Source organism: Hevea brasiliensis, chromosome 9 (assembly GCF_030052815.1).
Source record: "Hevea brasiliensis isolate MT/VB/25A 57/8 chromosome 9, ASM3005281v1, whole genome shotgun sequence".
NCBI lineage: Eukaryota > Viridiplantae > Streptophyta > Magnoliopsida > Malpighiales > Euphorbiaceae > Hevea > Hevea brasiliensis.
Window position 1 is genome coordinate 17819061 of NC_079501.1, and position 25176 is coordinate 17844236.

The 25176-nt window shown below is 30.4% G+C and overlaps 2 protein-coding genes across 2 annotated transcripts; one reads left to right on the forward strand and one right to left on the reverse strand.

The window, feature by feature from the left end:
* Positions 1–1881: 1881 nt before the first annotated feature.
* Positions 1882–7821, forward strand: LOC131183147 (protein trichome birefringence-like 43; the record flags this gene model as incomplete). The annotated part of the gene is made up of 5 exons (XM_058153243.1): positions 1882–2216; positions 5740–5911; positions 6403–6578; positions 6669–6827; positions 7308–7821. Coding segments are annotated over 5 exons (1149 nt in total), but the record flags the coding sequence as incomplete, so codon positions are not given.
* Positions 7822–8532: 711 nt separating this feature from the next.
* Positions 8533–12246, reverse strand: LOC131183146 (probable LRR receptor-like serine/threonine-protein kinase At3g47570). Its single transcript, XM_058153242.1, has 3 exons — positions 9570–12246; positions 8966–9394; positions 8533–8774 (listed from the first exon to the last, which is right to left on the reverse strand). Exons 1-2 carry the CDS (start codon positions 11740–11742, stop codon positions 8994–8996), a joined length of 2574 nt encoding a protein of 857 aa, XP_058009225.1. The 5' UTR covers positions 11743–12246; the 3' UTR covers positions 8533–8774; positions 8966–8993.
* Between the last annotated feature and the right edge of the window lie 12930 nt (positions 12247–25176).

A 25176-nucleotide genomic window follows, 5' to 3' on the forward strand; every position in this document is an offset into this window, starting at 1 on the left:
ATGGCTCATGAGTTTAATTCCCCTATAATTTGAGCAACTCTGTATGTTTTCCTTATTTTTAAAAATAAGTACTAAAATACTCATCCTCCATTCATCAGGCATTTTCTTTGAGTTTAGAATCTTATTAAACAATTTAGTTAACCATGCCACTCCCACATCTCCCAAACACTTCTATACTTCAATTGGTATTCTATCAGGTCCACAGGCTTTACCCACTTTCGTTTTCTTAAGTGCTTCCTTTACTTTTAAAGATCTAATCCTTCTAGTATAATTCACATTATTTTCTATTTCTCTGTAGTTTATATTCACGCTATTACCACTTTGACTATTGTTAAAGAGATCACCAAAATAATTTCTACATCTTTCTTTAATGTCTTCATCTTTCACCAACACTTTTCCTTCTTTATCCTTAATGCACCTAACTTGATTGAGATCTTGACATTTCTTTTCTCTCCTCATTGCTAATCTATAAATATTTTTCTCCCATTCTTTAATTTCAAGTTTTTCATATAACTTTTCAAAAGCCTTCGCTCTTGCTTGACTAACTGCCTTTTTTGCCTTTTTCTTTGCTATTTTATACTGTTCATATGCCTCATTATTATCACACTTAGATAATTTCTTATACCACTCCCTCTTTCTCTTCACTGCCTTTTGTACTTCCTCATTCCACCACAATCTCTCTTTTGAAGGTGGTCAATGTCCATTAGACTTTCCAAGTACTTTTTTAGCTACTTCTTTAATCTTTGATGCCATTTGTATTCACATATCATTAGCCTCCACATCCAGCTTCCATGCTTCAAAATTGAGAAGCTAATTTTTGAACTTCACTCGCTTTATTTCTTTGAACTCCCACCACTTTATTCGAGTTACACTATTTCTTCTAGCTTTACTTGAAATTTTCCTAAATTTAATAATAATTTTTTTTTATTTTTTTTTAATTTAATTTAATTCAAAATCAAATTAACTTAACTTCAGTTTAATCCAACATGATTTTAGTTAATTTCAATTTCTATTTTAATCAATTCAATTTTTAAATTAGCTTTTCTCATATTTAATCGCTCAACTTTCTCTTTCTCTCTCTCATAATAATAATAATAATAATAATAATAATAATAATCCATATCAATTCAAAATTTTTATGTTTACGAATTTTTCTATTTTTCAACATTTAATTTAAATTTTTATATAATTCAATTTTCATTTTAATTATTTAATTAAAATTTTAAAATTTTCTTAATTTTTATAGGTCATTGACTTTTTCTCATCAAAATCGTTTAATTAAAATTTAAAATACCTCTATGAATATAGCTAATTAATTTAAGATTATAGTAAATAAATTAAACTCGAACTGTCAATTTTTAGAGAGTTTAAATAGAAGAATTAATTAAGGAAAATAAAACTGATCAATTTAATTGAATTATAATTTTTTAATTATTTAAATTTAAATTTGAAATCTCATAATTATAAAAATAACTTAAATACTGATCAACTAATCTCCCTAGTTGATTTTAGATATTTTCAATATTTCTTTTGCGCAATGAATCGTAGAAATTAGAGCGTGGCAGAATCATTATTTGGAGAAATTTTAAAATATAATTATTAATTATTTATATAATGATTTTGTTATAGTTAATAATTATAATGAGCCTTATATAAATCTATTATAATTAATAATAAAAATTTATTTATCATATTGAATGGAATAACTTCCGCCAACAATTCTAACCTGTATTTTTAAAATAAAATAAAAATTATATATTGCCTGTAAATAGTCTCTATCATGGAATAACTGGTAGATATATTAATTAAAATAATATATCTTAATAATGAAAGAAGACTTATAAAATCATTATATGAGAGAGAGCCATTATATTATAAATTATATGTAGCATTCTGCTTACTACCATACACCCATCTTCTCCCACGCTCTGCCTAACGGGAGCTTTAGCCATGGAAGCAACAGTAATAATGCTGCTGGTGCTTTCAGTAGTGAACCATGTTGATGGCGATGAACAGTTGCCGAAGGTATCAGGAATCGCAAACAGTGGGTGTGATGTGTTTGAAGGAAGTTGGGTTCATGATGAATCATATCCTCTCTATGATACTTCACAATGTCCCTTCATAGAAAAGGAGTTTGATTGCCTGAAAAATGGTAGACCAGACAGAGACTATCTCAAATACAGATGGCAGCCCACTGCAGACTGCACCTTTCCAAGGTAAATATACATAACTTTGCGTGATTTTCTTTTTATGCTCTTGTCTCGTTGATGGGTCATTTTGTGTTACATATATGTGATCTTTCTTTCCTTCCGTGTGTCTTTGGTGATTGCATATCATGTTTGTGTTTTGTTTTAAAAAATTGAGTGCTGTTCATGTGATTATGTTTATAAGTTGGTGAATACGGCTGGTTTCTATGAAAGAGACTATACTATGCAAATGGCAAATGGGGACAGAGGAAGTCGACAAACAATTGTTATGGGAAAGTAAGAGCCAAGCTAGCTAGACTAATATTTTTTATTAGTTATGATTCTTCTTCATTCTTCTTCTTATAATAATAATAATAATAATAATAATAATAATAATATATCTATAAAATTTAATGAAAAAATAATTTTATTGTAATAATAGATATAATATATATTTTATTTAATATTACAAGTAAAGCTAAGCTAGCTCTATGATAATGGGAACTTAATTATTTGCATATATGTGCTTTATTACTACCCTTTGGCCTTCTGTATTTTTGCCTTTCCTTTCTAAACCGTTGACAAAAAATTCCATTGCTTAAAAATTTACATGGCCTATAAATGTTATCCTACATCGATAGATCAATATAAGGCAATAGTACTAAATATAAAGACTTGGATGATCCTCCCCCTTTTAATTATCTTTTAGAATTGAGTTAAACTTAATTTTTTTTTTTTTCGCATGCTATTAAAGTAAACTTTTATTTTAATATTATCCCAACTGTAAATGTTCAATTCTGGCAACTTTACACTGTAGAAGTTCATGCATGAGCATTTGAACCCAGTAACTAACAAGTTAAAGCTAATGTTTAGGTGTATTATAGATACTAGATAATGATAAATATGTAGTTTATCATTATGTGATCCATATTGATAGTTAAGGTGTCAACTCTATATTATAGTTTTAATGAATGTAATCGATTGGGGTTGAAAGAAATGGTTACAAAACGACACAGAACCTATCAATCAGTGGTCCTCTGTGAAAAGGCTATGTGAACTAATTCGCTCAAGTCTGTGATGCATGGAAAAGGGAAAAGCTAAAGCTTCTCCATTAGTGGATTTTTCCCTTGTTTCTTTCTTAGAGTACACGATTTGCTTCAATGGGGTGAAGCCATCAACTTTCATGAACGATCCTTCTAAGAAATATTTCCTTTTTTTACTTTTCATGTGCATATAGGTTTCGGTTGCAAGGGAGGGTTTCCTTTTTTTTTTTTCGTTTTTTATTTTCGATTTTTTTAGGGTTTTTTTTTTTCTCTTGAAAATAAAATGGAACAAAAATAAATATCTAAATTATAAAAATTTATTTATAATTTAGACTTTGATTAGTTCAAGTTATTCTAGTTAACTGTTCTTTACAAATTGACGACTACATGGTGTTCATTCAGTTGATAAATTTTTTCGAAGTTTGCTTCATGGCATGCTATAAAATGAAATTAATTTATTAAATTAATAGTAAATTAATTATTATTTAAATAGTAAAAAAATTTCATATTTATTATCTTTTACACAATAATTAATGAAAAATCTCTATTTATATTTGTACATTTGTAGAAAATTATTAACTATTTTTTCTTTAATTTATATTTGTTAATTAATAAATTAATTTTCACTTATTGCTTTAATAGAAAAATTTTCAACTAATTCTTAACTGATTTCCTTTCCTTAATCGAAAAATTGATTTTCTATATATACAAGATTATTATATATTATAATTAACATGAAATTAATTTAAAATTTAACCATTATATTATTTTTTCCAAAAAAAAAAAGTTAATCACTATTTTGTTATCCTTTAGATTTCACATAATATTATTGTTGATATTATTTTCTTTTCTTTGTTATAAATTTAGAATATATATTTTTTAGTTAATATAATTTTGATATAAATAAAATAAGTTATAAAAGGAAGATATGAAGTAATTAATTAAAGAAATAAAATATTTTTTAAATATGTTAATTTATATTTAAATAATAGAATAATTAAAATTAAATGTACAAATTAAATTATTAATTATCATACAAAGCATAAAAAATTGAATCTATAAAAGAATAAATAAAATTAAAAAAAAAATTCCTAAAAGTACAAATATTAAAAAATATATAAAATATAATTAAAAAATAAATAAAAAAATAAAACATTAATTTAATTTGATGATTTGAAGCCTATTGTTGTTATGATAAATGAAATGAGAGATATATTGGATTCTTTTGGGGTATGATTACTTGTTAGTGATGGCACATGAAGAGGTCCAAAATTTAACCAAACTCAGAATCTTGATGGGTCCAAAATGCAGCTGGTATTCTCCCATTCTCTTTGGACTTATTGCAAGAGCAACTTGTCAACTTAATTACAAAGACAAAATGATTTGTTGATTTGTTCCTTTCACACATCAATGCTTTTGAAAAATTTTATAAAAATCAACATTTTCAATTTATTTATATAAAAAAAACTCTAAATTCATATTATTTTAATTTGATAAATAACTATCTGATTAATGTAATATTTTAATTTAAAAAGTACATGAAAAATTAAAGTGTGCTATAAACTATTTGATTAATTATAAACAAAAAAAAATACGATACATGATGTATGCAAAAGATTAAATATTCAAAGGCAAAATAGTTAATTTAGCCTTTATACTTATTCGAAAGTTCAATTTAATTTATTTTTTTAACTTTTTATTTAAATTAATTCAAAATTTTCAATTTAAATTTAATTTAACTCAAAAATTAAAATTTACGAGCTAATTTTTTTAATTTCTTGATTTAAATAAAAAGTTAAGAAGTGCAATTTCTTAATTTTAAAACTAAATTTCTTGATTTTTTTATTTAAGCTAAAAAAATTAAGTGCTCAATTTTTTAATTTTCTTGATTTTTGGACTAAATTGAATTTTTTAAATTAAATTAAATAAAAAATTAAAAATAGACTAAATTAATTTTTTTCAATAAGTGCATATGTGTAATTAAGCTTTAAAACAACATTAAAATTAGGATAATTCTTCTTTTTTATATAAAATTTAAAATTAAAAAAAAATTGAAATAAAAAGGGAGAAAAAATTTGAGCTCTACCATGGGAGGAGATAGAGATTGATAGATACTTGGATACATGGAAACAAAATAGATAAATCATGAGTTTTATTAAACACTTTTTTAAAAAATTTTTGTTATATTATAAATTTATAAAGAGAAAAAGGTTATAAAAATTTCAACCCTTTAAGTTTTGTAGTACAAAATAAACATTAAACTATTAAAGTGCATTTTGAAGCAAATTTAAAAAAAAATTTAATAATTCCACTAATTTTTTATAATTAATCCAATTAAATATAAATAGAATAATAACTAAATAATAGTGAGAATTAAATTTAAAATCTCTTGATTTTAAATGCTTAAACATTAGTCTTCACATAGAGAAAAATATTTATTTTATTTTATTTATTAAGTTGAGCTAATTCATATTTGTGTCTGAATTTGCTGTGCGGTGGCATTGACGTAGATTCAACGGCAGAAATTTCTTATCAAAAGTGAAACGGAAAAGAATAATGTTCATAGGAGATTCATTAAGTTTGAACCAATGGCAATCGCTCACGTGTATGCTTCATGTAGCTGTTCCTAATGCTAGCTATACCTCCGTGAGGACCGGAGGCCTCTCCACCTTCATATTCCCGGTGAGAATATCATTCCCTCTCCAATCCTACATTTTTATAATTTTACATGCACGCTTATGTAATATTTTTTACACGATAATTGAAATATTCATTGCTCAAATGCTAACAGTACGATAATCATCTATTCTTATTTAATTCAGGGATTAAAGGTATATTATTTACCTCTTATATATGAATTTAAATTCCCATTTTTTTAATTTTTTTCTAAAAAAAATTATAGTAATATATAATAATAAAGTATTATAAAAGAAAAAATCTAATGCATGTTCGAATTTCCATTTTTCATTTAGTTATATTTTTTATTTAATGTACATAATATTTGAATTTTGTCACTTTTCAGTAATGTATGTGATTTTTAGAGTTTAAGTATAATGAATATGGATTAATGCATGTAAGTAATCTAAATCATATTTTCACCGCACAAAATATATATTTTTATGTAATTTATCCTATAATTAATATATCTAAATGTTAAAAATCTTATTTTGCAGGAATACAAAACAAAAGTGATGTTTTCACGCAATGCATTTCTAGTAGACACAGTGAATACAAGTAAAGGTGCTGTTCTGAAACTGGATTCCATTGAAGGTGGAAAGTTATGGAAAGGAATTGATGTTTTGATATTCAATACTTGGCATTGGTGGCTTCACACTGGAAGAAAACAACCGTACATATATATTTTGCTCTTATTATTTCTATAATTATTGCATTCAAGTATTCGTAAATAATTTAGTTTATTTTTTCAATTGTTAATTAGATGGAATTTTATCCAAGAGGGGAACAATGTGTACCAAGACATGGATCGATTGGTAGCATATGAGAAGGCTTTGAATACTTGGGCTAAATGGGTTGACACCAATGTACAACCTGCAAAAACCATGGTCTTCTTCCAAGGAGTTTCACCCGATCATAACAAGTAAGTTCATTATCATATTAATTTTACCCAAAACCTTACATTAATTTTCATTACCTGATGATGGAATTAAGGAAAGATAAATCTTTTTGTGGAATTACAATTTAATTTATTGATTTTAATTTGGCTAATTTTAATATTTTATTAAATTTTTATTCAATCAACCAAATTAAAATTCTAAATTTTACAATTTTTATCAATAAAATTAAGTTTTTTTTTAATCTACGTAAAAATTAAGTTATTTTTATAAAAAATAATTAAAATTATTTTTTAAAATTTTAATAATTTTATTAAAATATAAAAGTTTTTTTATGAATGTGTGATATTAATACATGTTAATAATTTAATATTATAAAAATATTTTCATTTATATATAAAATACTTTTCATGAAATAAACGGAGATCAACAGTAATAACATTAACAAGCTTTCTTACAAGAGCATATTATTATTATTATTATTATATATGTTGTTTTGAAAACAGTGGAAGTGACTGGGGGGAGGACAAAGCAAGGTACTGCGAGGGGCAAAAGCAGCCAGTCTCAGGGCCAAATTATCCGGCGGGTCCCCACCCAGCAGAGCTCGTTGTAGAGAAAGTATTGCGAGGTATACAAAAGCCAGTGTACTTGCTTAACGTCACTGCCCTTTCACAGCTAAGAAAAGATGGCCATCCCTCCGTCTATGGCCATGGAGGCCACAACGATATGGATTGCAGCCATTGGTGTCTACCTGGTGTTCCTGATACTTGGAATCAACTTCTATATGCACTTCTCCTTCAATTTTATAACTAAACTATAGCCACCTACCTCACTTTTAAGTTTACCCCATCCCATCATATTATTATTATTGAGAAAGAAAAGTATTATAGTTATTTGATGCATAAATTAATTTCTCCAAATTATTTAAAAAAAAATATTAATCTTTTATATTTTGATGTATCTTATTCTTATAATCAATAAATACAATTTAACGTATATACATGAATTATTTTGTTTGGATGTTTTCTTATTAGTATTTAAAAACTGAAAATTACCAAAACTCATTAAAATTTATAAAATTCGTCAAATCCGATCATGAGTCATGCAAATTAATCGAGTTTTGATTTTCTTATTAATTTTTTTTTATCAAATGATGCCATTTTATACACATGATAGTCATTAATTAGTAACATGTGATAACTTTCTGTATGATAAAAAATATAAAATAGATAGCTCTAAAGTGCTGTTATTGATGGCACAAATTTATTATTGATATTTTTGGATAGTTAATTTTAAAAATATTATCCATTAAAAATTAAGTAATATTAATTGAAAAAAAATGATATATTTCTTGTATATGATAATATATTAAAATTAATTTATAAAAATTGTACGTATTTATTAAGGAAATATTAATTTATAAAAAAATTAATTGCTTAATATAAATTAAAATTATTAAATAGTATGTAATATAAATTAATATATTAATATTAAAAAATTATTATACTAATGCCAATATATAAAAAGACTATTAGTTATTACTTGATGTAAAAATTAATACTTATTGAACATTATCAATGATCAACATTGTGCCAATTCAATTGCGTTTCAACTCCAGCTAAATTTTAAATCTTTAATTATCTGTCTTCATTAATTCTTAGGCTGAACCAGTTTTAAATATGATGATTATAAGAAATTCACTTTATTCATATAAAATAGATGCATCACAAATCAATTATAAAAGATAGTTTAATTAAAGACATTAACTAAGAACAATATCCAATACAAAATTATTTCAAAGCTTAGTAGAGGCCTATTATCCATAAGATGAAACAACAACACAATCAAAAGCTTAATAGGAAATACAATTTGCCGTCGCACTATCATCTTCACTATTTATTAACATAAATGCTTGTGCTAGTTTCTGTCAATTAGGAGTACTGCATGCTTTCCACTTGAGTCATCTTGTGCACCTTCGAATAAAAGAATTAAGAATAATTAATTAGAGTTCTAAATCTTTGATTTTAAGTTGATATTAAGACTTTATAACAATTATCATAACATTTTAAATTTTTAACATAGAGAAAAAAATGACAAGAAATATACATATATGTGTGTGACTTCATATATATTTAGATTTGAAAAAAGATGACCAAATGATTACCTGCTTCGTCAAATGTATTCCCTTTCTCTTAATGCACTCGAGCTTTAAGAAGTTTCTTTTTTGTTGAACTAAGTTGAGCAACAACATCATTGATATTCATTCGTTCTCTTGGTAACTCAACAGAACAAGATATTCCAATTTCAAATATTGAAATCAAGCACTCAAGAATTATGTTATTCTGAATGCTACTAAAATTGTGATTATGGTTTGAAATTGAGTTGCCTAGGGTCATGGAACTTCCTTCAAGAAGAATTGGATCTACAATATCTGAGACTCTTTCAGGTAAAGCTATTTTGACGAAATTATGAAGGTTCAAACCTTCCATAAATATGCTATCAGTAGGTCTCTTCGCTGTGAACATTTCCAATAAGATTATGCCATAACCATATACATCACCGTAAGTTGATATTTCGCATCCCGCGCCATACTCTATGCACAAAAATTTGTTAAATATATAACGTTTTTGTATTATTAGTAAAAAAGAAGTGAAATTGTAGATATTAATAAAGATAAGTTATCAATGCATTTTACTTGCATATTTTTATAAAATTAAGAATAAAAAAGAGAATAAGAAATAAATAAAATATAAAGAAAGTATATTTACCTGGAGGAGTATAACCGATTGTTCCTCTTACACCGAAAGAACTTGACTTGTTTTGAAGGGTTTCCTCAGAAAAGAACTTTGCTAACCCAAAATCACTTACACGCCCAATCATTTCATCATCAAGGAGAATGTTACTTGGCTTGAGATCACAATGAATTATTGGTGTTTCACAGTGAAGATGGAGATACTCTATTGCAGAGGCAATATCAATTGCAATGTTTATTCTCTGAAGAAGATTCAAAGTTTTTGCTCCTTCATCTGGCGTGGGAGTAGGATGCAACCATTCCTCCAAACTTCCATTGGTCATGAATTCATAAACCAAAGCCTTGAAATCATTGCCATGATGGTCAATGCTTGAGCATGCTGTTAATACCTTGACAAGATTTCGATGTCTGATGTTCCTCAATGCTTCACATTCAGCCATGAAACTCCTAGAAGCACCTCGACGCTGAAGGTTAAATACCTTGACAGCAATAGGAATAGCTCTTCCCTCTTCATCAAGAATTCCTTTATACGCAGAGCCAAAGCTACCTGCACCAATTAAATTTGCTGAAGAGAATTCATTTGTTGCTCTTAGGAGACTATGATAAGACACCTTCAAAAGTGTATTCTCATAAGAGCTTGATCTATTATTGTCTCTTCTTTTCTTTCTTGATCGATAAAGAATGAAACATGCAAATACAAGTGTTACTCCAAGAAGTGGAGAGATTATGGAAATCACTATTGTCTTCATTCTCTTCTTCGGCTTATGATCAAAAGTGCATATAGGTAGATGAAATTCAGGAATCCCACCACAAAGTTTATTATTTCCCTTGATCCATGTTGCCCTTGCATTCTTGAAAACTCCGTTTAGTGGCACTTCACCTTCAAAATCATTGTATGATAGATTTAACTTTGCCAATAACTTAAAATCTTGCAGAAACTCTGCAATTTTGCCAGACAAATTGTTACGGGAAAGATCTAATACTCGAAGACCCCTCAATGATTCAAAGGATGAAGGAATGGGCCCTTGGAAAAAGTTTCCATCCATGTGCAACTCTTCTAAACTATTGCAACTTCCTAGACTTTCAGGAATCTTACCCGACAACATATTATTAGAAACATCCAAAACCCCCAAGCTACCCAACTTTCCAACTTCTATGGGAAGATCACCATTCAAATGGTTATAAGACAAATCAACAAGCACAGATAAAGAGGAGAGACTCATAAGTTGTGGGGGTATGGTACCACTAAGATTGTTGAAAGAAAGCTCGAAAGCTAGCAGTTTTTGGCATTTCCCTAGGCTGGAAGGGATATTCCCATGAAGATTATTTTCTCTCAAGCTGAATTGAAGCAACTCGGTCAGGTTTCCTAAAGATGATGGAATGTAGCCTGAGAAATTGTTGGTAAAAAGATACAATATCCTGAGGTTTCGAAGCTTTCCGATATTAGAAGGAATATTGCCTGAAAGTTTGTTACCATTTAATTGGAAAATTGTCAAGCTGATGAGGTTCTCAATTTCACTGGGGATTTTTCCATATATTTGATTGTCATGGAAATATATTTGTAAGAGGTTTCTTGAGAAGTTGCAGATTTGTTGAGGTAACCTCCCTCCAAAATTGTTCTCCTCTATTCCTATTCTTACTAAATCTGTGGCGTTTGTCAAGGATGGGAGAAAACTCAGGTCATCATCTTCGCCACTACCCAGGTAGTTTTTTGAAACAGAAAACCCTTTGAGCTTGTGTAGGTTTCCCACGGAAGGCACTTTCCCAGTAAGCTTATTACTAGCTAGCTGAAGTGTGACTATGTTTGAAGCATTGGATATCGAAATAGGAATTGAACCCGTGAAGTTATTGAAGGAGAAGGAAAGAGCTTTAATATTTGGAAAAGTATTGCCTATCTCAGAGGGAAGGCTACCTTCAAACTGATTATAAGCTACATCAAAAAGCACAATCGAAGAAAGATTGAAGATGGATGGTGGGATGGTACCTGAAAACCCATTTGTGGATAGATCCCATCTAGTAAGATTCATTAATTGGCCTAGAGAATGAGGAAGACTCCCAAACAAATTGTTATCACTGGCATAGATTGCTTGAAGGGATGACAAGTTCCCCATAGAGGGAGGTATGGTTCCTGTCAGATTGTTTTGTCGCAGATCAATGATTTGAATCTTGGACAAGAAGCTAAGCTCCATTGGAATTGATCCTTCCAGCTGATTATATTGAACTTGGAATGTAACAAGGTTAGAACAACCAGATATGTTAGGTGGGATTTCGCCGCTAAACGAGTTGTTCTGCAGAAATAAATTCTGCAGACGGTGTAAACGACCGATTTGGGGAGGGATAGCTTGGGTGAAGCTATTGTTTTGGAGGTTTAATTCCCGTAGAAAGCTCAAATTGCCAACATGTGGTGATATGGAGCCAGAGAGCTTGAGGGACTGCAAGTCTAGCACAGTCACCCTCTGGTGTCTACGGCCACACGTAACACCATGCCAATGGCAGAAGTTCAGGGTAGAATTCCATGAATGGACAACTCCTAGCGGGTCGCCATTAATGTTGGCCTTGAATTTGAGCTAGGCAAGCAGGTCTGTCTCATTATTGCCGGAGGCAGCCAAGATGTTGCAAGCAAGAACAAGAACAATAATATGTACGGAAAAGGGTAGCGAGGGCACCATTGGATACGTGTGAGAAAGCTTAATTTTTACTGGGTTTAATTTGGATTGCATGTGCAGATTGGTCTCCAGTGATGCAAATAACCATTATTTATACGGGTTTTTTACTAAAAAGGATAACCAAAAATAAAATTTTATAAAAAAAAAAAAGATGAGTTTTAAATTAATTATAAAAAAATGTTGAATTATGTTGAGTTGGATGGATTGAGTGTGAAACTAATTATAATGATGTTTTTAAAATCTAGATGTTATTTATAATAGAGTCCGCATCAAAAATTTTAAAGAAAAGTTGGACGCTATTTTGAAATTAATTAAAAAAAAATTTGGAGTTGGGACACTACTTGTAATAGCTTTCAACTTGTTTTTATTTTTAATTATTTTATTTTATATTTTAAATAAAATATAAATATTTTTTTAATAAATAAAATTATAATATTTAATAATATATATTATAATATTTTTATTATAAATATTATTTTTTAATTTAAATTTTAATAAAATAAAAAATTAAAATTTAAAAAATAATTAATTAAAAAAATTTAAAAAAAATTGTACGCTACTGTATAAGTAACGTCTAATTTTTTTTTTAATTTTTAATTATTTTATTTTATATTTTAAATAAATTAAAAATATTATTTTTAATTTTTAATAATATATCAAAACAACAAAATGTAAAATTTTTTAAGAATATCAAAAAACAGTTTCATATTCACAAATGAAAAACTGAAAAATTAATTTTTTAATTTTTTAAAATTTAATTAAAATATTGAAAACAACTTTCAATTGCTTTTCTTTATTACAAAAATTTTATTTTCAAATTATTTTCTAAAAGGAAAATAATGATTTTTTTACAACAAAAATGATACTTTTTATAATTAACATTGAATAATTATTTAAAAAAAATATTTACAATAATAAAAAAAATTAATTATATTATTAAAAACTAAATAAACAACATATATTAAAATTTTAAAAATAAAAATAAAAATTTAAATATATTCTACAATAATTTAAATTATTTTTTAACTATGAAAGATATTAATAATTTTTTTTATTTTTAACTATAAAATAATTTTCTATTATTTATATAAATAAATATATTTTTCATATTTTTTTTATAAAAAATAAAAATAAAAATTTTCTTAGAAAATTGAATACACCCTTAATATTTTCTACCTTAATTAGTGCCTATCACAATCACTCTTGGCCATTCCTCACTTAGGCGGAAAAGACTCAAAAGACATGAAACTGTCTCCAAGGCCCACACCTTTATCAGTGGCTCTCTCTCTCTGTCTCTCCGCGTGGAAGACTTCGACCTTGGACTTAGAAGACATGAGCAGTAAAACCCAGCAAACACGCTAAAGAATTTCCAAGCTCCAAACTTTTAATTATGGCCACACCTTCAAAAAAAAAAAATAATAAATAAATAAAATAAAACGCAAAAGAAAAATCCCCAATCCCTAATCTAGAGAATATAACTATATTAGGAGTGAACAGATTTCAGTTTAAAATGAAAAATTAAATTGAATCGAGTCAATTTAATTTAATCAGTTCGATTTTAAAATTTAATTGATTCAATTTGGTTTATAAATTTTAATAATTCTAGTTAATTAATTCTGCTATTTTCATAAAAAATCGAAAAAAAAAACCAAATCAATATATATATATATATATATATATATATATATAAAGGAAACCTCATGATTTTTTAGTTTTAATTTCTAAGTTTTTTTTTATTGAGATTTAATGTTGAAAATATGAAATCTTACAAAATTTGATTTGATCGATTTAAAATTGAATCGAACTAAATCAATATTTATCGGTTTTATTCGGTTCGGTTTCCTCTTAATAATTAGTTTGATTTGATTTTTAAAATTTTTTATTTTTGATTTTCGATTTTATCAGTTCGAAATCGAACCGACCGGCTCTATATTCGAGAAATAGTCAGATTGTATGGAGTTCCTACTTCCATAATATCTGACAGAGAGCCCCAATTCACTTCTCAGTTTTGGAGGAAGTTGTAGGAGGCACTTGGCACACAGTTAAATTTTAGTACCGCTTTCCACCCTCAGACAGACTGGCAGTCCGAAAGGACAATCCAAACACTAGAAGACATGCTTTGCATGTGTGTTTTAGATTTTGGAGGTCAATGGAATGATCAGTTACTCTTAGAGGAGTTTGCCTACAATAACAGTTATCATTACAGCATAGGGATGGCACCCTATGAGGCAGTATACGGCAGAAAGTGTAGGTCTCCTCTGTGTTGGACGGAAATGAGAGAAGCGAGGGTGCATGATATAGACTTAGTGCAGTACACTTCAGAGATTGTTTCTTTAATCAGGGAACGATTGAAAACAACTTTCAGTAGACAGAAGAGTTATACAGATCCCAGACGGAGGGATGTAGAGTTTGCAGTAGGCGATTACGTATTCCTGAGGGTTTCTCTGATGAAGGGAGTCATGAGATTTGGAAAGAAGGGCAAGTTAGCACCTCGGTATATTGGACCTTTTGAGGTTACTAGTAGAGTTGGAGCAGTTGCCTATCGGTTGGAGTTACCACCCAACCTTTCTCATGTTCATCCTGTATTTCACATCTCCATGCTCAGGAAATACATACCTGATCCTTTTCATGTGCTACAGCCGGATGTAGTAGAGCTGAAAGAAGACCTGACATTTGAGGAGCAACCTGTAGCTATAGTGGACTACCAAGTGAGGCAGTTAAGATCAAAACAGATCCCTATGGTTAAGGTTATGTGGAGGAGCCAGTCAGTGGAAGAGTGCACCTGGGAGTCAGAGCGGGACATGCGTAGCAAGTACCCTTATCTATTCAATGTGTAATTCTATACTTTATTCTGCCTTGTGTAAATATTCGAGGACGAATTTTCTGTAAGGGGGGAAGAATGTAACACCCCTAATTTTTAAATTTATTATTTGGTGGGTAAATATTAATATTTTATTTTATTTGAATTTTAGGAAATTATTTGAAATTTTTTAGATTTTAGAAATCGGGTTCAATTTTCTAAAAATACAAAACTTTGATGATTTTTAAAAATTAATTTAAAGACCATGTGGTAAAACTAAAAATATATTTGGACTCTACAAATTTTTTTGAGTTTTCTAGAATTTTTTCAGAATTTTTGGGCCTCGTTTTGGGTCCTAAGACAGAGTAAAAATTCAAAATTTTATATCCTAAATCGGACCAGCCGAATCAAACTGGACCTAATCAGACCGATCGAATCGGACCGGCTTTCTTGTTCTTTTTCTTTCTCTCCCGTGCGTTCCCATCCCTCTTCCTCTATCTCCCGTTTTCTCTGTCCTCCCTCCTCTCCACGTCGCGCTGCCTCCACCCCAGCCTTCCCACCTCGCCGGCGCGCTACCCCAGCTCTTCCCCGCCGCCGGCCGGCGCTCTAGGCGGCCAGAAACGACGCGCCAAGCTCCCCCTTCGCGTGCGCGCCGTTTCGGCGTCCCGGCTAAAATTCGGCCGATCCGGCCACCGTTTGGGCCAGGTCTTGTGTCTAAACTTATCTACACCTCGAGAGCTTTCCATAGACACCAAAAATACCAAAATCCATCAAGCGGTTTGCCTAATTTTTATCCGGAAAATTTTAGCCCATTTCAAATTTTGGACTAGATTTCTTTCAAACCGTGAACCCCATGAGAAAACCGAGAGTACAAGAGCGCTCCACTCGTCGAGAACTTCGCGGCAATATAAATTTCAAAATTTTTTGATACCGTTTTTCGGTGGATACCACGAAACTTTGTAGTGTTTTTTCGAGCATTAAATGAGCTTAGAAAATTTTGTAAAAATTATATACTAACCCCCGTATTGTGGGCTTCGTGTAGGTATCTTCAATTTGAGGAAATTCGATGATGGCCCAGGTCCGTGAATTTCCAGCCAGACAGACAGGCTACTGAAAAAGTCTCGGAATTGGGTCGAGATTTTTACTATCCCACCCTTGTCAAACGTTCCGAGCGCATTCCCGAGGTCAGAATCGGCATAGGTAAACCCGAACCTTACTTTTTCTTAATTGTCTAGTGCTTGAATTAGATTAGAAATCCATAAAATATTCATGATAGCTCAAAAAATTATGATTCATTTTGCATTAGCTTAGTAATATTGCTAAGGACCGTGGGGCAAAGTTTTAGAATTTTTAGAACTCATTTGGGTAGTTTTTGCCAAAGGATCAATTATAAGGACTAAATTGTAATTTTACATATTGTGATTGATGATTGTTTGGATGGGCCCAGGAGGGGCTGTGTGATGTGATTGAGTTGTGGGTGTATGGTTTGTGGATATAGAAGTGTGTTTTAAGCCCTTTTGCAGGTTGGGTAGGTTCTAGGTATAGGGGAGATTCTGCCGGATTTTCGGCATGACTTAGGACATCTTTGATCTTTTCTCAGCTTGTATTGAGTAAAATGTATTAAGTAATTATAATAAAATTGTCAGATGAGCCGGGACAGCCTTCCTCCTCCGTCCAGCAGCCACAGTGACTACGGTTAAGTCTGTGAGTAAAATATTAATTTTAATTCTAATTTCGATATTATTATATGTTCAAGCATGTCCATGCATCACTTATATGTATATATCTATGTAGTTAACACTAGGCACATTTTATATTGCATTCTTAATTGATGGATTGTCATGGGTGTTGTTTGTGGTAATTTGGAGCAGTGTGCGTGCGTTGGCGTGCGTGTGGTATGGTGTTGGATATGGACAAGACAGGTAGACACGGTTTGAGATCTTCGCTGGGACTCGGTCCTTCGGGGTAGACACTGCTTGAGATCTTCGCTGGGACCCCGTATTTGGTTTATTAAGCGAAAGTCCGGCTTGAGATCTTCGTTGGCAGAGGTTGGATTAAGAGGGCTGTATAGGGGATCAGCTCCCGTATAAGTATTGTTTGACATTATCGGGTGTGTGAGTGCTCCAAATTACCTTTTTGATGTGATTTGTATGAAATTTATGACGATGTTGCATTTCACTCCACAGTGTGCATTAGCTTTATATAGCTATAGAGATTATGGTTAAATTTGATATTTTACTCACTGAGTCGAACGCTCACTCCTGTTTACCTATTTTTTTTAAAGATACAGGAGGTTTATTTTTGAGTTTTAACCTGTTTTCATTCCTCGCAGGTTGTCTGATTATGTTATGATATTATAAAATTTTTATTTACTCCTAGAATTTCGCATGTATTATAAATATTTATTTGATTGGGTCTGTAATATAATTATCATGTTGGACCTGTAAATTTATTAAAAGCATGTATAGTTGGATTGGATGAGGGAGCCGAGCTCCCATTTATTTTTATGATATTTAATTATGTAGAGGGTGAGCTACGCTCCCCATATGATTATATATTGTGTTTACAGGTCGGGTGAATCAAAAACTTCCCGTTTTATGGTCCATTTTATGGCCGGACTCTGTCCAGTTGAATTCTTGAAATTGGGCCCAAATGGGCCTTAGAGTTGGGTTGAGGAATAGTTAGGCTTACTACGGGCCTCGGGGACTTTAAGCTGGCTCAGGTTCTAGTGCCGGTCCGGCCCATAGGTTGGGTCTTGACACATTAAATCACCTTATAATCATTAATTATATAGTTAAATTACCGTTTAGTTATATAATATACTTTCTAATATTTAATTATATATGTGTCTTCTAATTAAATATTATATAATCAAGAAATAGGTGAAAATAATATAATATACTTATTAAGGATTATATGTAAAATATATTTTTTTGTATTAGTATTGCTATTTATATGTTTGTATTATTATTTTTATTAATATTTTAATAATATTTTTCTTTAAATTCACTTTTTTTTTCAGACAATAAAATTAATTATATGAAAATGAAGGTATCATCAAAGAATACTTGATTGAAGTTTTTTGGAGTAAAAAATGTGGCAATAAAACTTGACTTTATGCTATGCTCACTGATTTGGTATTATTTTGTATCTGTGATGCAAATATTATACAACTTATTATTGATGTTTAGTGCTAACTTATATTTTTTTATGTGAGGATTGCAAGTTTTTTATTTTATTTATTAATTTTTTTTAAAAAGTATTTATTTTTATGCTATTTTCTTAGTATTTTATTTTGATATTAATGATTCAGTTTTAGTTCTAAAAAAATGAAGAAACTGAAGTTTAAAATTGAAATTGAAATTGTATCAAATTCAAATCACACACTCCCATGAATAACACTAATTTTTTTTTCCATTTTTCACAAATTTAAAGAAAAATATTTTGAGTTAATTATAAAAAGTTGAGAAATAAAATTTCACCTCATTTATGTTATTTTTCTCTCTCTTACTCTTTTATATTTAATATTCAAATAAGATAGTTTAAAAAAATAATTTTTTTCCTCTTTCTTTTCATTTCCTTCAATGCAACAAAATGTTAAGGTCAATGAGTTTGAAAAACCTTTTAAAGGAAAAAAGAAAATAAGAGAGAAAAATAAATAATATTTTTTTATTATTTTATTTATTTTTATTACGATAAAAAGAAAATAAAAGAAATAAAAATAAAAATAAAATTATTATTTTTATTAGAAATGAGTTAAAAATTAAAAAGGAAAAAAAGTTGTGATAACTTTCCAATTTTATCTTATACATTCTTAAAAAAAAAAACTAAAATTAAAAAGATAATTTTGTGATTTTTCATGTGAAAAGCAACTTTTCTTCACATTTTTTTTTTAAAAATTTTCTGTCCTAAATTGTAACACTCCAAATTTTTAAATTTATTATTTTTGAATAAATATTGATATTTTATTTTAGTTAAATATTAGGAAATTATTTGAAATTTTTCAGATTTTAGAAATCGGGTCCGATTTTCCGAAAATATAAAACTTTGATGATTTTTAAAAATTAATTTAAAGACCATGTGAAAAAACTAAAAATATATTTGGATTCTATGGATTTTTCTGAGTTCTCTGAAATTTTTTTGGAATTTTTGGACCTCGTTTTTGGTCCTAAGGCAGAGTAAAAATTCAATTTCGGGTATCCTGATTCGAACCGGCCGAATCGGACAGGCCGAATCAGGCCAGCTCCTTCTTCTTCTTCTTTTTCCTTCCCGCGCGCGTTTTCCTCTCTTCCTCTTTCTCCAGTTTTCTCTCTCCTCCCTCACCCCCAGGCCGCGCCACCACCACCCAGCCTTCTCCACCTCGCCGGCGCAACGCCCCATCGCCTCCCCATCGCCGGCCGACGTCCCAGATGGTTGGAAAACGCGTGCGAACTTCTCCCTTGCGTGCGCGCGATGCCTCACCTTCTCGGCCAAAATTCGGCTATCGATTGGGCCGGGTCTTATGTCAAACACCATCTACACCACGAGAGCTTTCCATAGACACTAAGAACACCAAAATCCATCGAGCGGTTTGTCCAATTTTTGTCCAGAAAGTTTTAGCCCATTTTGATTTTTTTGCTAGATTTCTCGCAAACCGTGAAACTCACGAGAAAACTGAGAGTACCAGAGCACTCCACTCGTTGAGAGCTTCGCGGCAATATAAATTTCAAAATTTTTCGACACTGTTTTTCGGTGGGTCCCATGAAACTTCGTAGTATTTTTCCGAGTATTAAATGAGCTTAGAAAATTTCGTAAAAATTATATACTAACCCCCGTGTTGTGGGCTTCATGTAGGTACCTTCAATTCTAGGAAATTCGACAGTTGTCCGGGTTTGTGAATTTTCTGCCAGATAGACCGGCTACCGAAAAAGTCTTGGAATTGGATCGAGATTTTGGCTACCCCACCGTTGTCAAACATCCCGAGCGCGTCCCCGGAGTCGAAATCGGCATAGGTAAATCCGAACCTTGGTTTTTTGTAATTTTCTAGTGCTTAAATGGGATTAAAAATTCATAAAATATTCATGGTAGCTCAGAAAATTATGATTCTTTTTTGCATAAGCCTAGTAATATTGCTAAGGACCGCGGGGCAAAGTTTTAGAATTTTTAGAGTTTATTTGGGTAGTTTTTGCAAAAAGGGTCAATTATAAAGACTAAACTGTAATTATACATATTGTGATTGAGTTGTGGGTGTATGGTTTGTGGATATAGAAGTGCGTTTTAAGCCCTTTGGCAGGTTGGGTAGGTCATAGGTATAAGGGAGACTCTGCCGGATTTTCGCCACGACTTAAGACATTTTTGATCTTTTTTTAGTTTGTATTGAGTCAAATTTATTAAATGATTGTAATAAAATTGTCAGGTGAGCCGGGACAGCCTTCCTCCTACGCCCAGCCGCCACAGTGACTTCGGTTGAGTCTGTGAGTAAAATATTAATTTTAATTATAATTTCGATATTATTATATATTTAAGCATGTCCATGCATCACTTATATGTATAGATCTATGTAGTTAAACTCTAGGCACGTTTTATGTTGCATTCACAACTGTTAAAGTACCATGGATATTGTTGTGGTAATTTGGAGTCGTGTGCGTGCGTTGGCGTGCGTGTGATGTGGTGTTGGCTATGGACAGGATGGGTAAACACGGCTTGAGATCTTCGCTGGGACTCGGTCCTTCGGGGTAGACACGGCTTGAGTTCTTTGCTGGGACCCCTATTTGGTTTATTAAGTGGAAGTCCGAGCTGAGTTCTTCGCTGGCACAGGTTGGATTAAGAGAGCTGTATAGGGGATCAGCTCCCATATATATATTGTGTTAGTAGTATACCCTAGAGTATATCATTTAGTATGTATCTTGTACTTGTTTTTATTAATAAAAGACATTTTCACTTTTCCGTTTACATAAGATATTTATGTGTAATACAAAAGGTCCATTGATATTTTGTTAGAAATACTATTCTTAAGTTGTTAAGAATATGAGTGACAATATTTCTAGTACAAAGTGTCATAAATAGGTTCATAATCGAGGATACTTCATAATAAGGACATGACTTATCCAGAAAGATTGTATTCATATTTGTTTCCAAGTTATTTATATGAGATATAAATAAGATGGAATGGTGAGTCTCATGCCATATGACAAACATGATAGGGCACTTATAAATGATAAGTAGGCCGAACCAGTGACACTTATGACAAGCACATGGAGTTTACTCTTGTCAATGTTTTGTCGTTAATCATATCAGTGCATATAATCTTTAGACCTGAGATAGCACAGTTATCTTGTATATAGGTAGTTTAAGTTTGATACTGCTTTCATACTTGTACTGTGTATGGGTATATGGGCATGTGTTGACTCTTACTAGTTATATATGGAGGTAGGTGTTGATCAAGATGGAATCTGTTCCTCTAAGTAAATAGAGATAAAATCCTATGTTCATTTAATTATTCTTGATGTTTCGAGTTCCTGGCCAGGACAGATAAATTTATTCAGAAAGAGTTTCTGATGAGAAAATCTTTTTAATCAAGAACTGGAATTAAAAGAGAACTTAATATTCATAGCAAATGGAGTTTAACATAAACCATGACTCCAGCTTGAGTTGGGATTTTGTAACAGAGAGATTCTAGTGCATGGTAACATATGATTATAGGTTCATTTAAGGTAAACCTTATTACTAATTGAGTGGCCATGGCATGCTATGCTAGGTATTAACTATGGTCTATGAGGTGTATAAAATAATTTAGAGAAATCATTTATGGTAAGAAAGAGTTCTGATGATATTAAGAGTTGATATCATATCTCATTGTCAATTAGTGATGAGCCTAGTAAGTCACACACATACACAAGTTATCACCTAATTAAATATGATTTAATTAATTAATTAAAGAGTTTAATTGATTAATTAAATAGGTTTGGTTTACAATTAGATTGCAAAGTCCCTAGCATGACTTGAAACCAAATCTAGATTATTGGATGTATAGTACAAGTTAAATTTATATTTAAAGTATTTAAATATGAATTTAATTAATGAGAAAATTAATTAATAAAGATTAATTAATTGATTTATATTTGATATGAATTGATTAGAAGAAGAGAAATAATTATTTTGAGTTGAGAACTCAAAATTAAGACACAGGGGCATTTTGGTCATTTGACAGGTTGACATGTGGCACCATGAGATGGTGACACATGGCATTATACATAAGCTTGTCAAATGTCTTTTAATCATGTAAGATGATTAAAATTAAGATTAAATATAGGTTTGACACTTGGCACAATGTGATTGGGTCAATTAAACCTAGAACCAATCAGAGGGTGACATGTGGCAAGGGTTTAATGTGTTGACCTAGCTATATAAGTGTTGTTATGAAAAAAAATAAAAAAACCAGCAGCCTCTTTCTTTGGTGCCGCCACATGAGAAGGTTTCTCTCTTCTTCATCTTCTTCTCTCATCTTTCCAAGAGATTAACAAACAATCTCTTGAATTAAAAATACTAGAAATTGTTTCTAGTATCCTGTTTACATCTTTAATCTCTTAAAAGACAGAACTTGATTTTCTAAATAATAGAAAAAGCTTTAGAAGCTGTTCAAGGGCTGCCATAGGTGTTCTTGGTGTGGACAAGCTAGAGGGACAACATCTGGTGTCCTGAAGAAACATATCAAAGACGCAAATACACTGCAGTGCATCAAGAGGTTAGTGTGTTTATTTTTTATTTAATCTAGGGTTCTAAAATTAATCTGATTAATTTTAAAATCTTAAATGGCAAATACAGATCCAAAAACATATTAAAAGAGTTTTAATATGTTGTTTATCATTGAAATCAAATAGATAAAAATAAATCTTGCATGATGCATGTGACCCTAGGAGAAAATTTTTGAATTCAATGGTATAAACTTGTGTTTTTCACGCTTCTGTTCCTTCAATTGGTATCAGAGCCACTATATTTACCATTTAGATTGTTGATTATATGATTTAATTGTGTGTTTTGATCATGAGATGATTTATCCATTACTGGTTGCAATGGATGTGTGGAGGCATGCAAGAGAACACCTTCATGGTGAGCAAGGTTTGTGGCTTCATGGGTGGCTCAAGGTTTAGCTTTTTAATTTGTAATTGTTGTATGATCTAAAAGCTCATCCTATGTCTAATTAAATTATTTAATTAGAATTTCAATCACACAATTAAATTTTGATTCAAATCAGAATTTTACAAATTGTTTGAATGTGATTCAAATCTGAATTTTAAAAGTTGTTTGAACGTGGTTCAAATCTGAATTTTTAAAGTTGTTTGAATCATATTTAAATCTGATTTTTTAAAGTTGTTTGAATAATATTCAGATCTGAATTTTTAAAAATTGTTTGAATGTAATTCAAATCTGATTTTTTAAAAATTATTTGAATGTGATTCAAATCTGAATTTTTAAGATTGTTTGAATGTGATTCAAATCTGAATTTTTAAATTTGTTTAAATGAGATTCAAATCTGAATTTTTAAATTTATTTGAATCATATTCAAATCTGGATATTTAAGTTGAATATGAGATATTCAATTTAATTTATGTATGTTTTATTTAATTGTTAAATAGTGATATGCATAATGGATGATCATGGACTATAAAGGACCAATGTGATTGGATTTATTTCTTTTATGTTTATTTGGGATTGTAAATTAATTAATTTATTTTAATTTATTTTGGGCATGTATTATTGATTTTGTAATAATTTTTGGGTTGTAATTTCATTTATTTAAGTTCTTGTAAATTCGCCTTGGTATGCCAAGGATTACTATGTAATATTGGATTGCAAGAAGTTCAAAGAGGTCAAGAGCATTGGTGGGACCAGTGGGAGGAATTCAAGATCAAGTGTTGATTATGTACTCCTTCAGCAACTCTTGTAAAATGAATGAATAAAATGCACCTAGGAATGCCCTGATTCAATTCTTGGTGGCTCAGAATTGAATCCCTTAGAAAGTCCATGATCATACCATATTTACTGCTTATCCATGAATGCATGAGATGTATGGGAATGTATGCAATTATATGATATATGCATGCTAAATAGATAATGTGTAAAGTGAGACCTTAATAGTAATTAGGATGACCATAAAATCTTCCAAACAAATGATTAAGTTGGAAATGCTATAATTAAAGTAATTATAACATGGGCCCTCCATTGAGGCAATTATTTTAAGAAATTTTAAATAGTTGCATAAGATGCAATTAATTTAAGAGATTTTCTTCAGAATAATTGTTAAGCATGAGATGTTGTAAATATGTAAATGGTTTGGTGGCCAATATTGGATGTACCTGATGACATTAAAATTATTTGCATAATTACTGGCTTAATGGGATCAACTTAATTAATGCAAGATAAGTCAATAATGGATGTACCTAAGATTTTGAGCATTAGGGGCTAGGTAAAGGATTGAACCTCACATGAGATATGATGGGCAAGGAGTTGCTCACTTATAGTTTATTGTAATTCTAATAACGGATGTACCTGAGGATGATTAATAAAATTATAAGAATTCAATCACCCACTAGAAATCCATCTAACTAGGATTTCCGTTTTCTACTTTGGAAGTGTAGGATTCGCTAAGTTAGTGGAAGGACCAATTTGATTAAAAGACCATAATCATTTTGGTTAATTACTTGATACATTTACTAATTAATCTGGTTATTTTCTGTAGTTAATTTTCTGATAATAATGAGCACAGAACAACCACCACCATCCAATATCCTTGCAAGCATACTTGATCGCAATAGGTTGACAGGACCTAATCTCTCTGATTGGCTAAGAAATTTGAAACTTGTCCTGAACCTTGAACATATAGGATATGTTCTAGATTCAAATGTTCTTGGTCCCTTACCTCCAAAGGCCACTCCAGAGGAACATGAAACTTTGGACAAGTGGAAGGAGCATGATATGAGAGCTAGGTGTTACATGCTTGCTTCCATGAATAATGAGTTACAGAAGCAGCATGAGAACATGCAGAGTGCGAGTGAGATCCTCCTTCACCTACAAGAGTTGTATGGTGAACACAGTAGGAATGCTAGGTATGAGATATCTAGGCAGCTGTTACGCATGAGGATGTCTGAGGGGCAAAATATTGGGGATCATGTCCACAA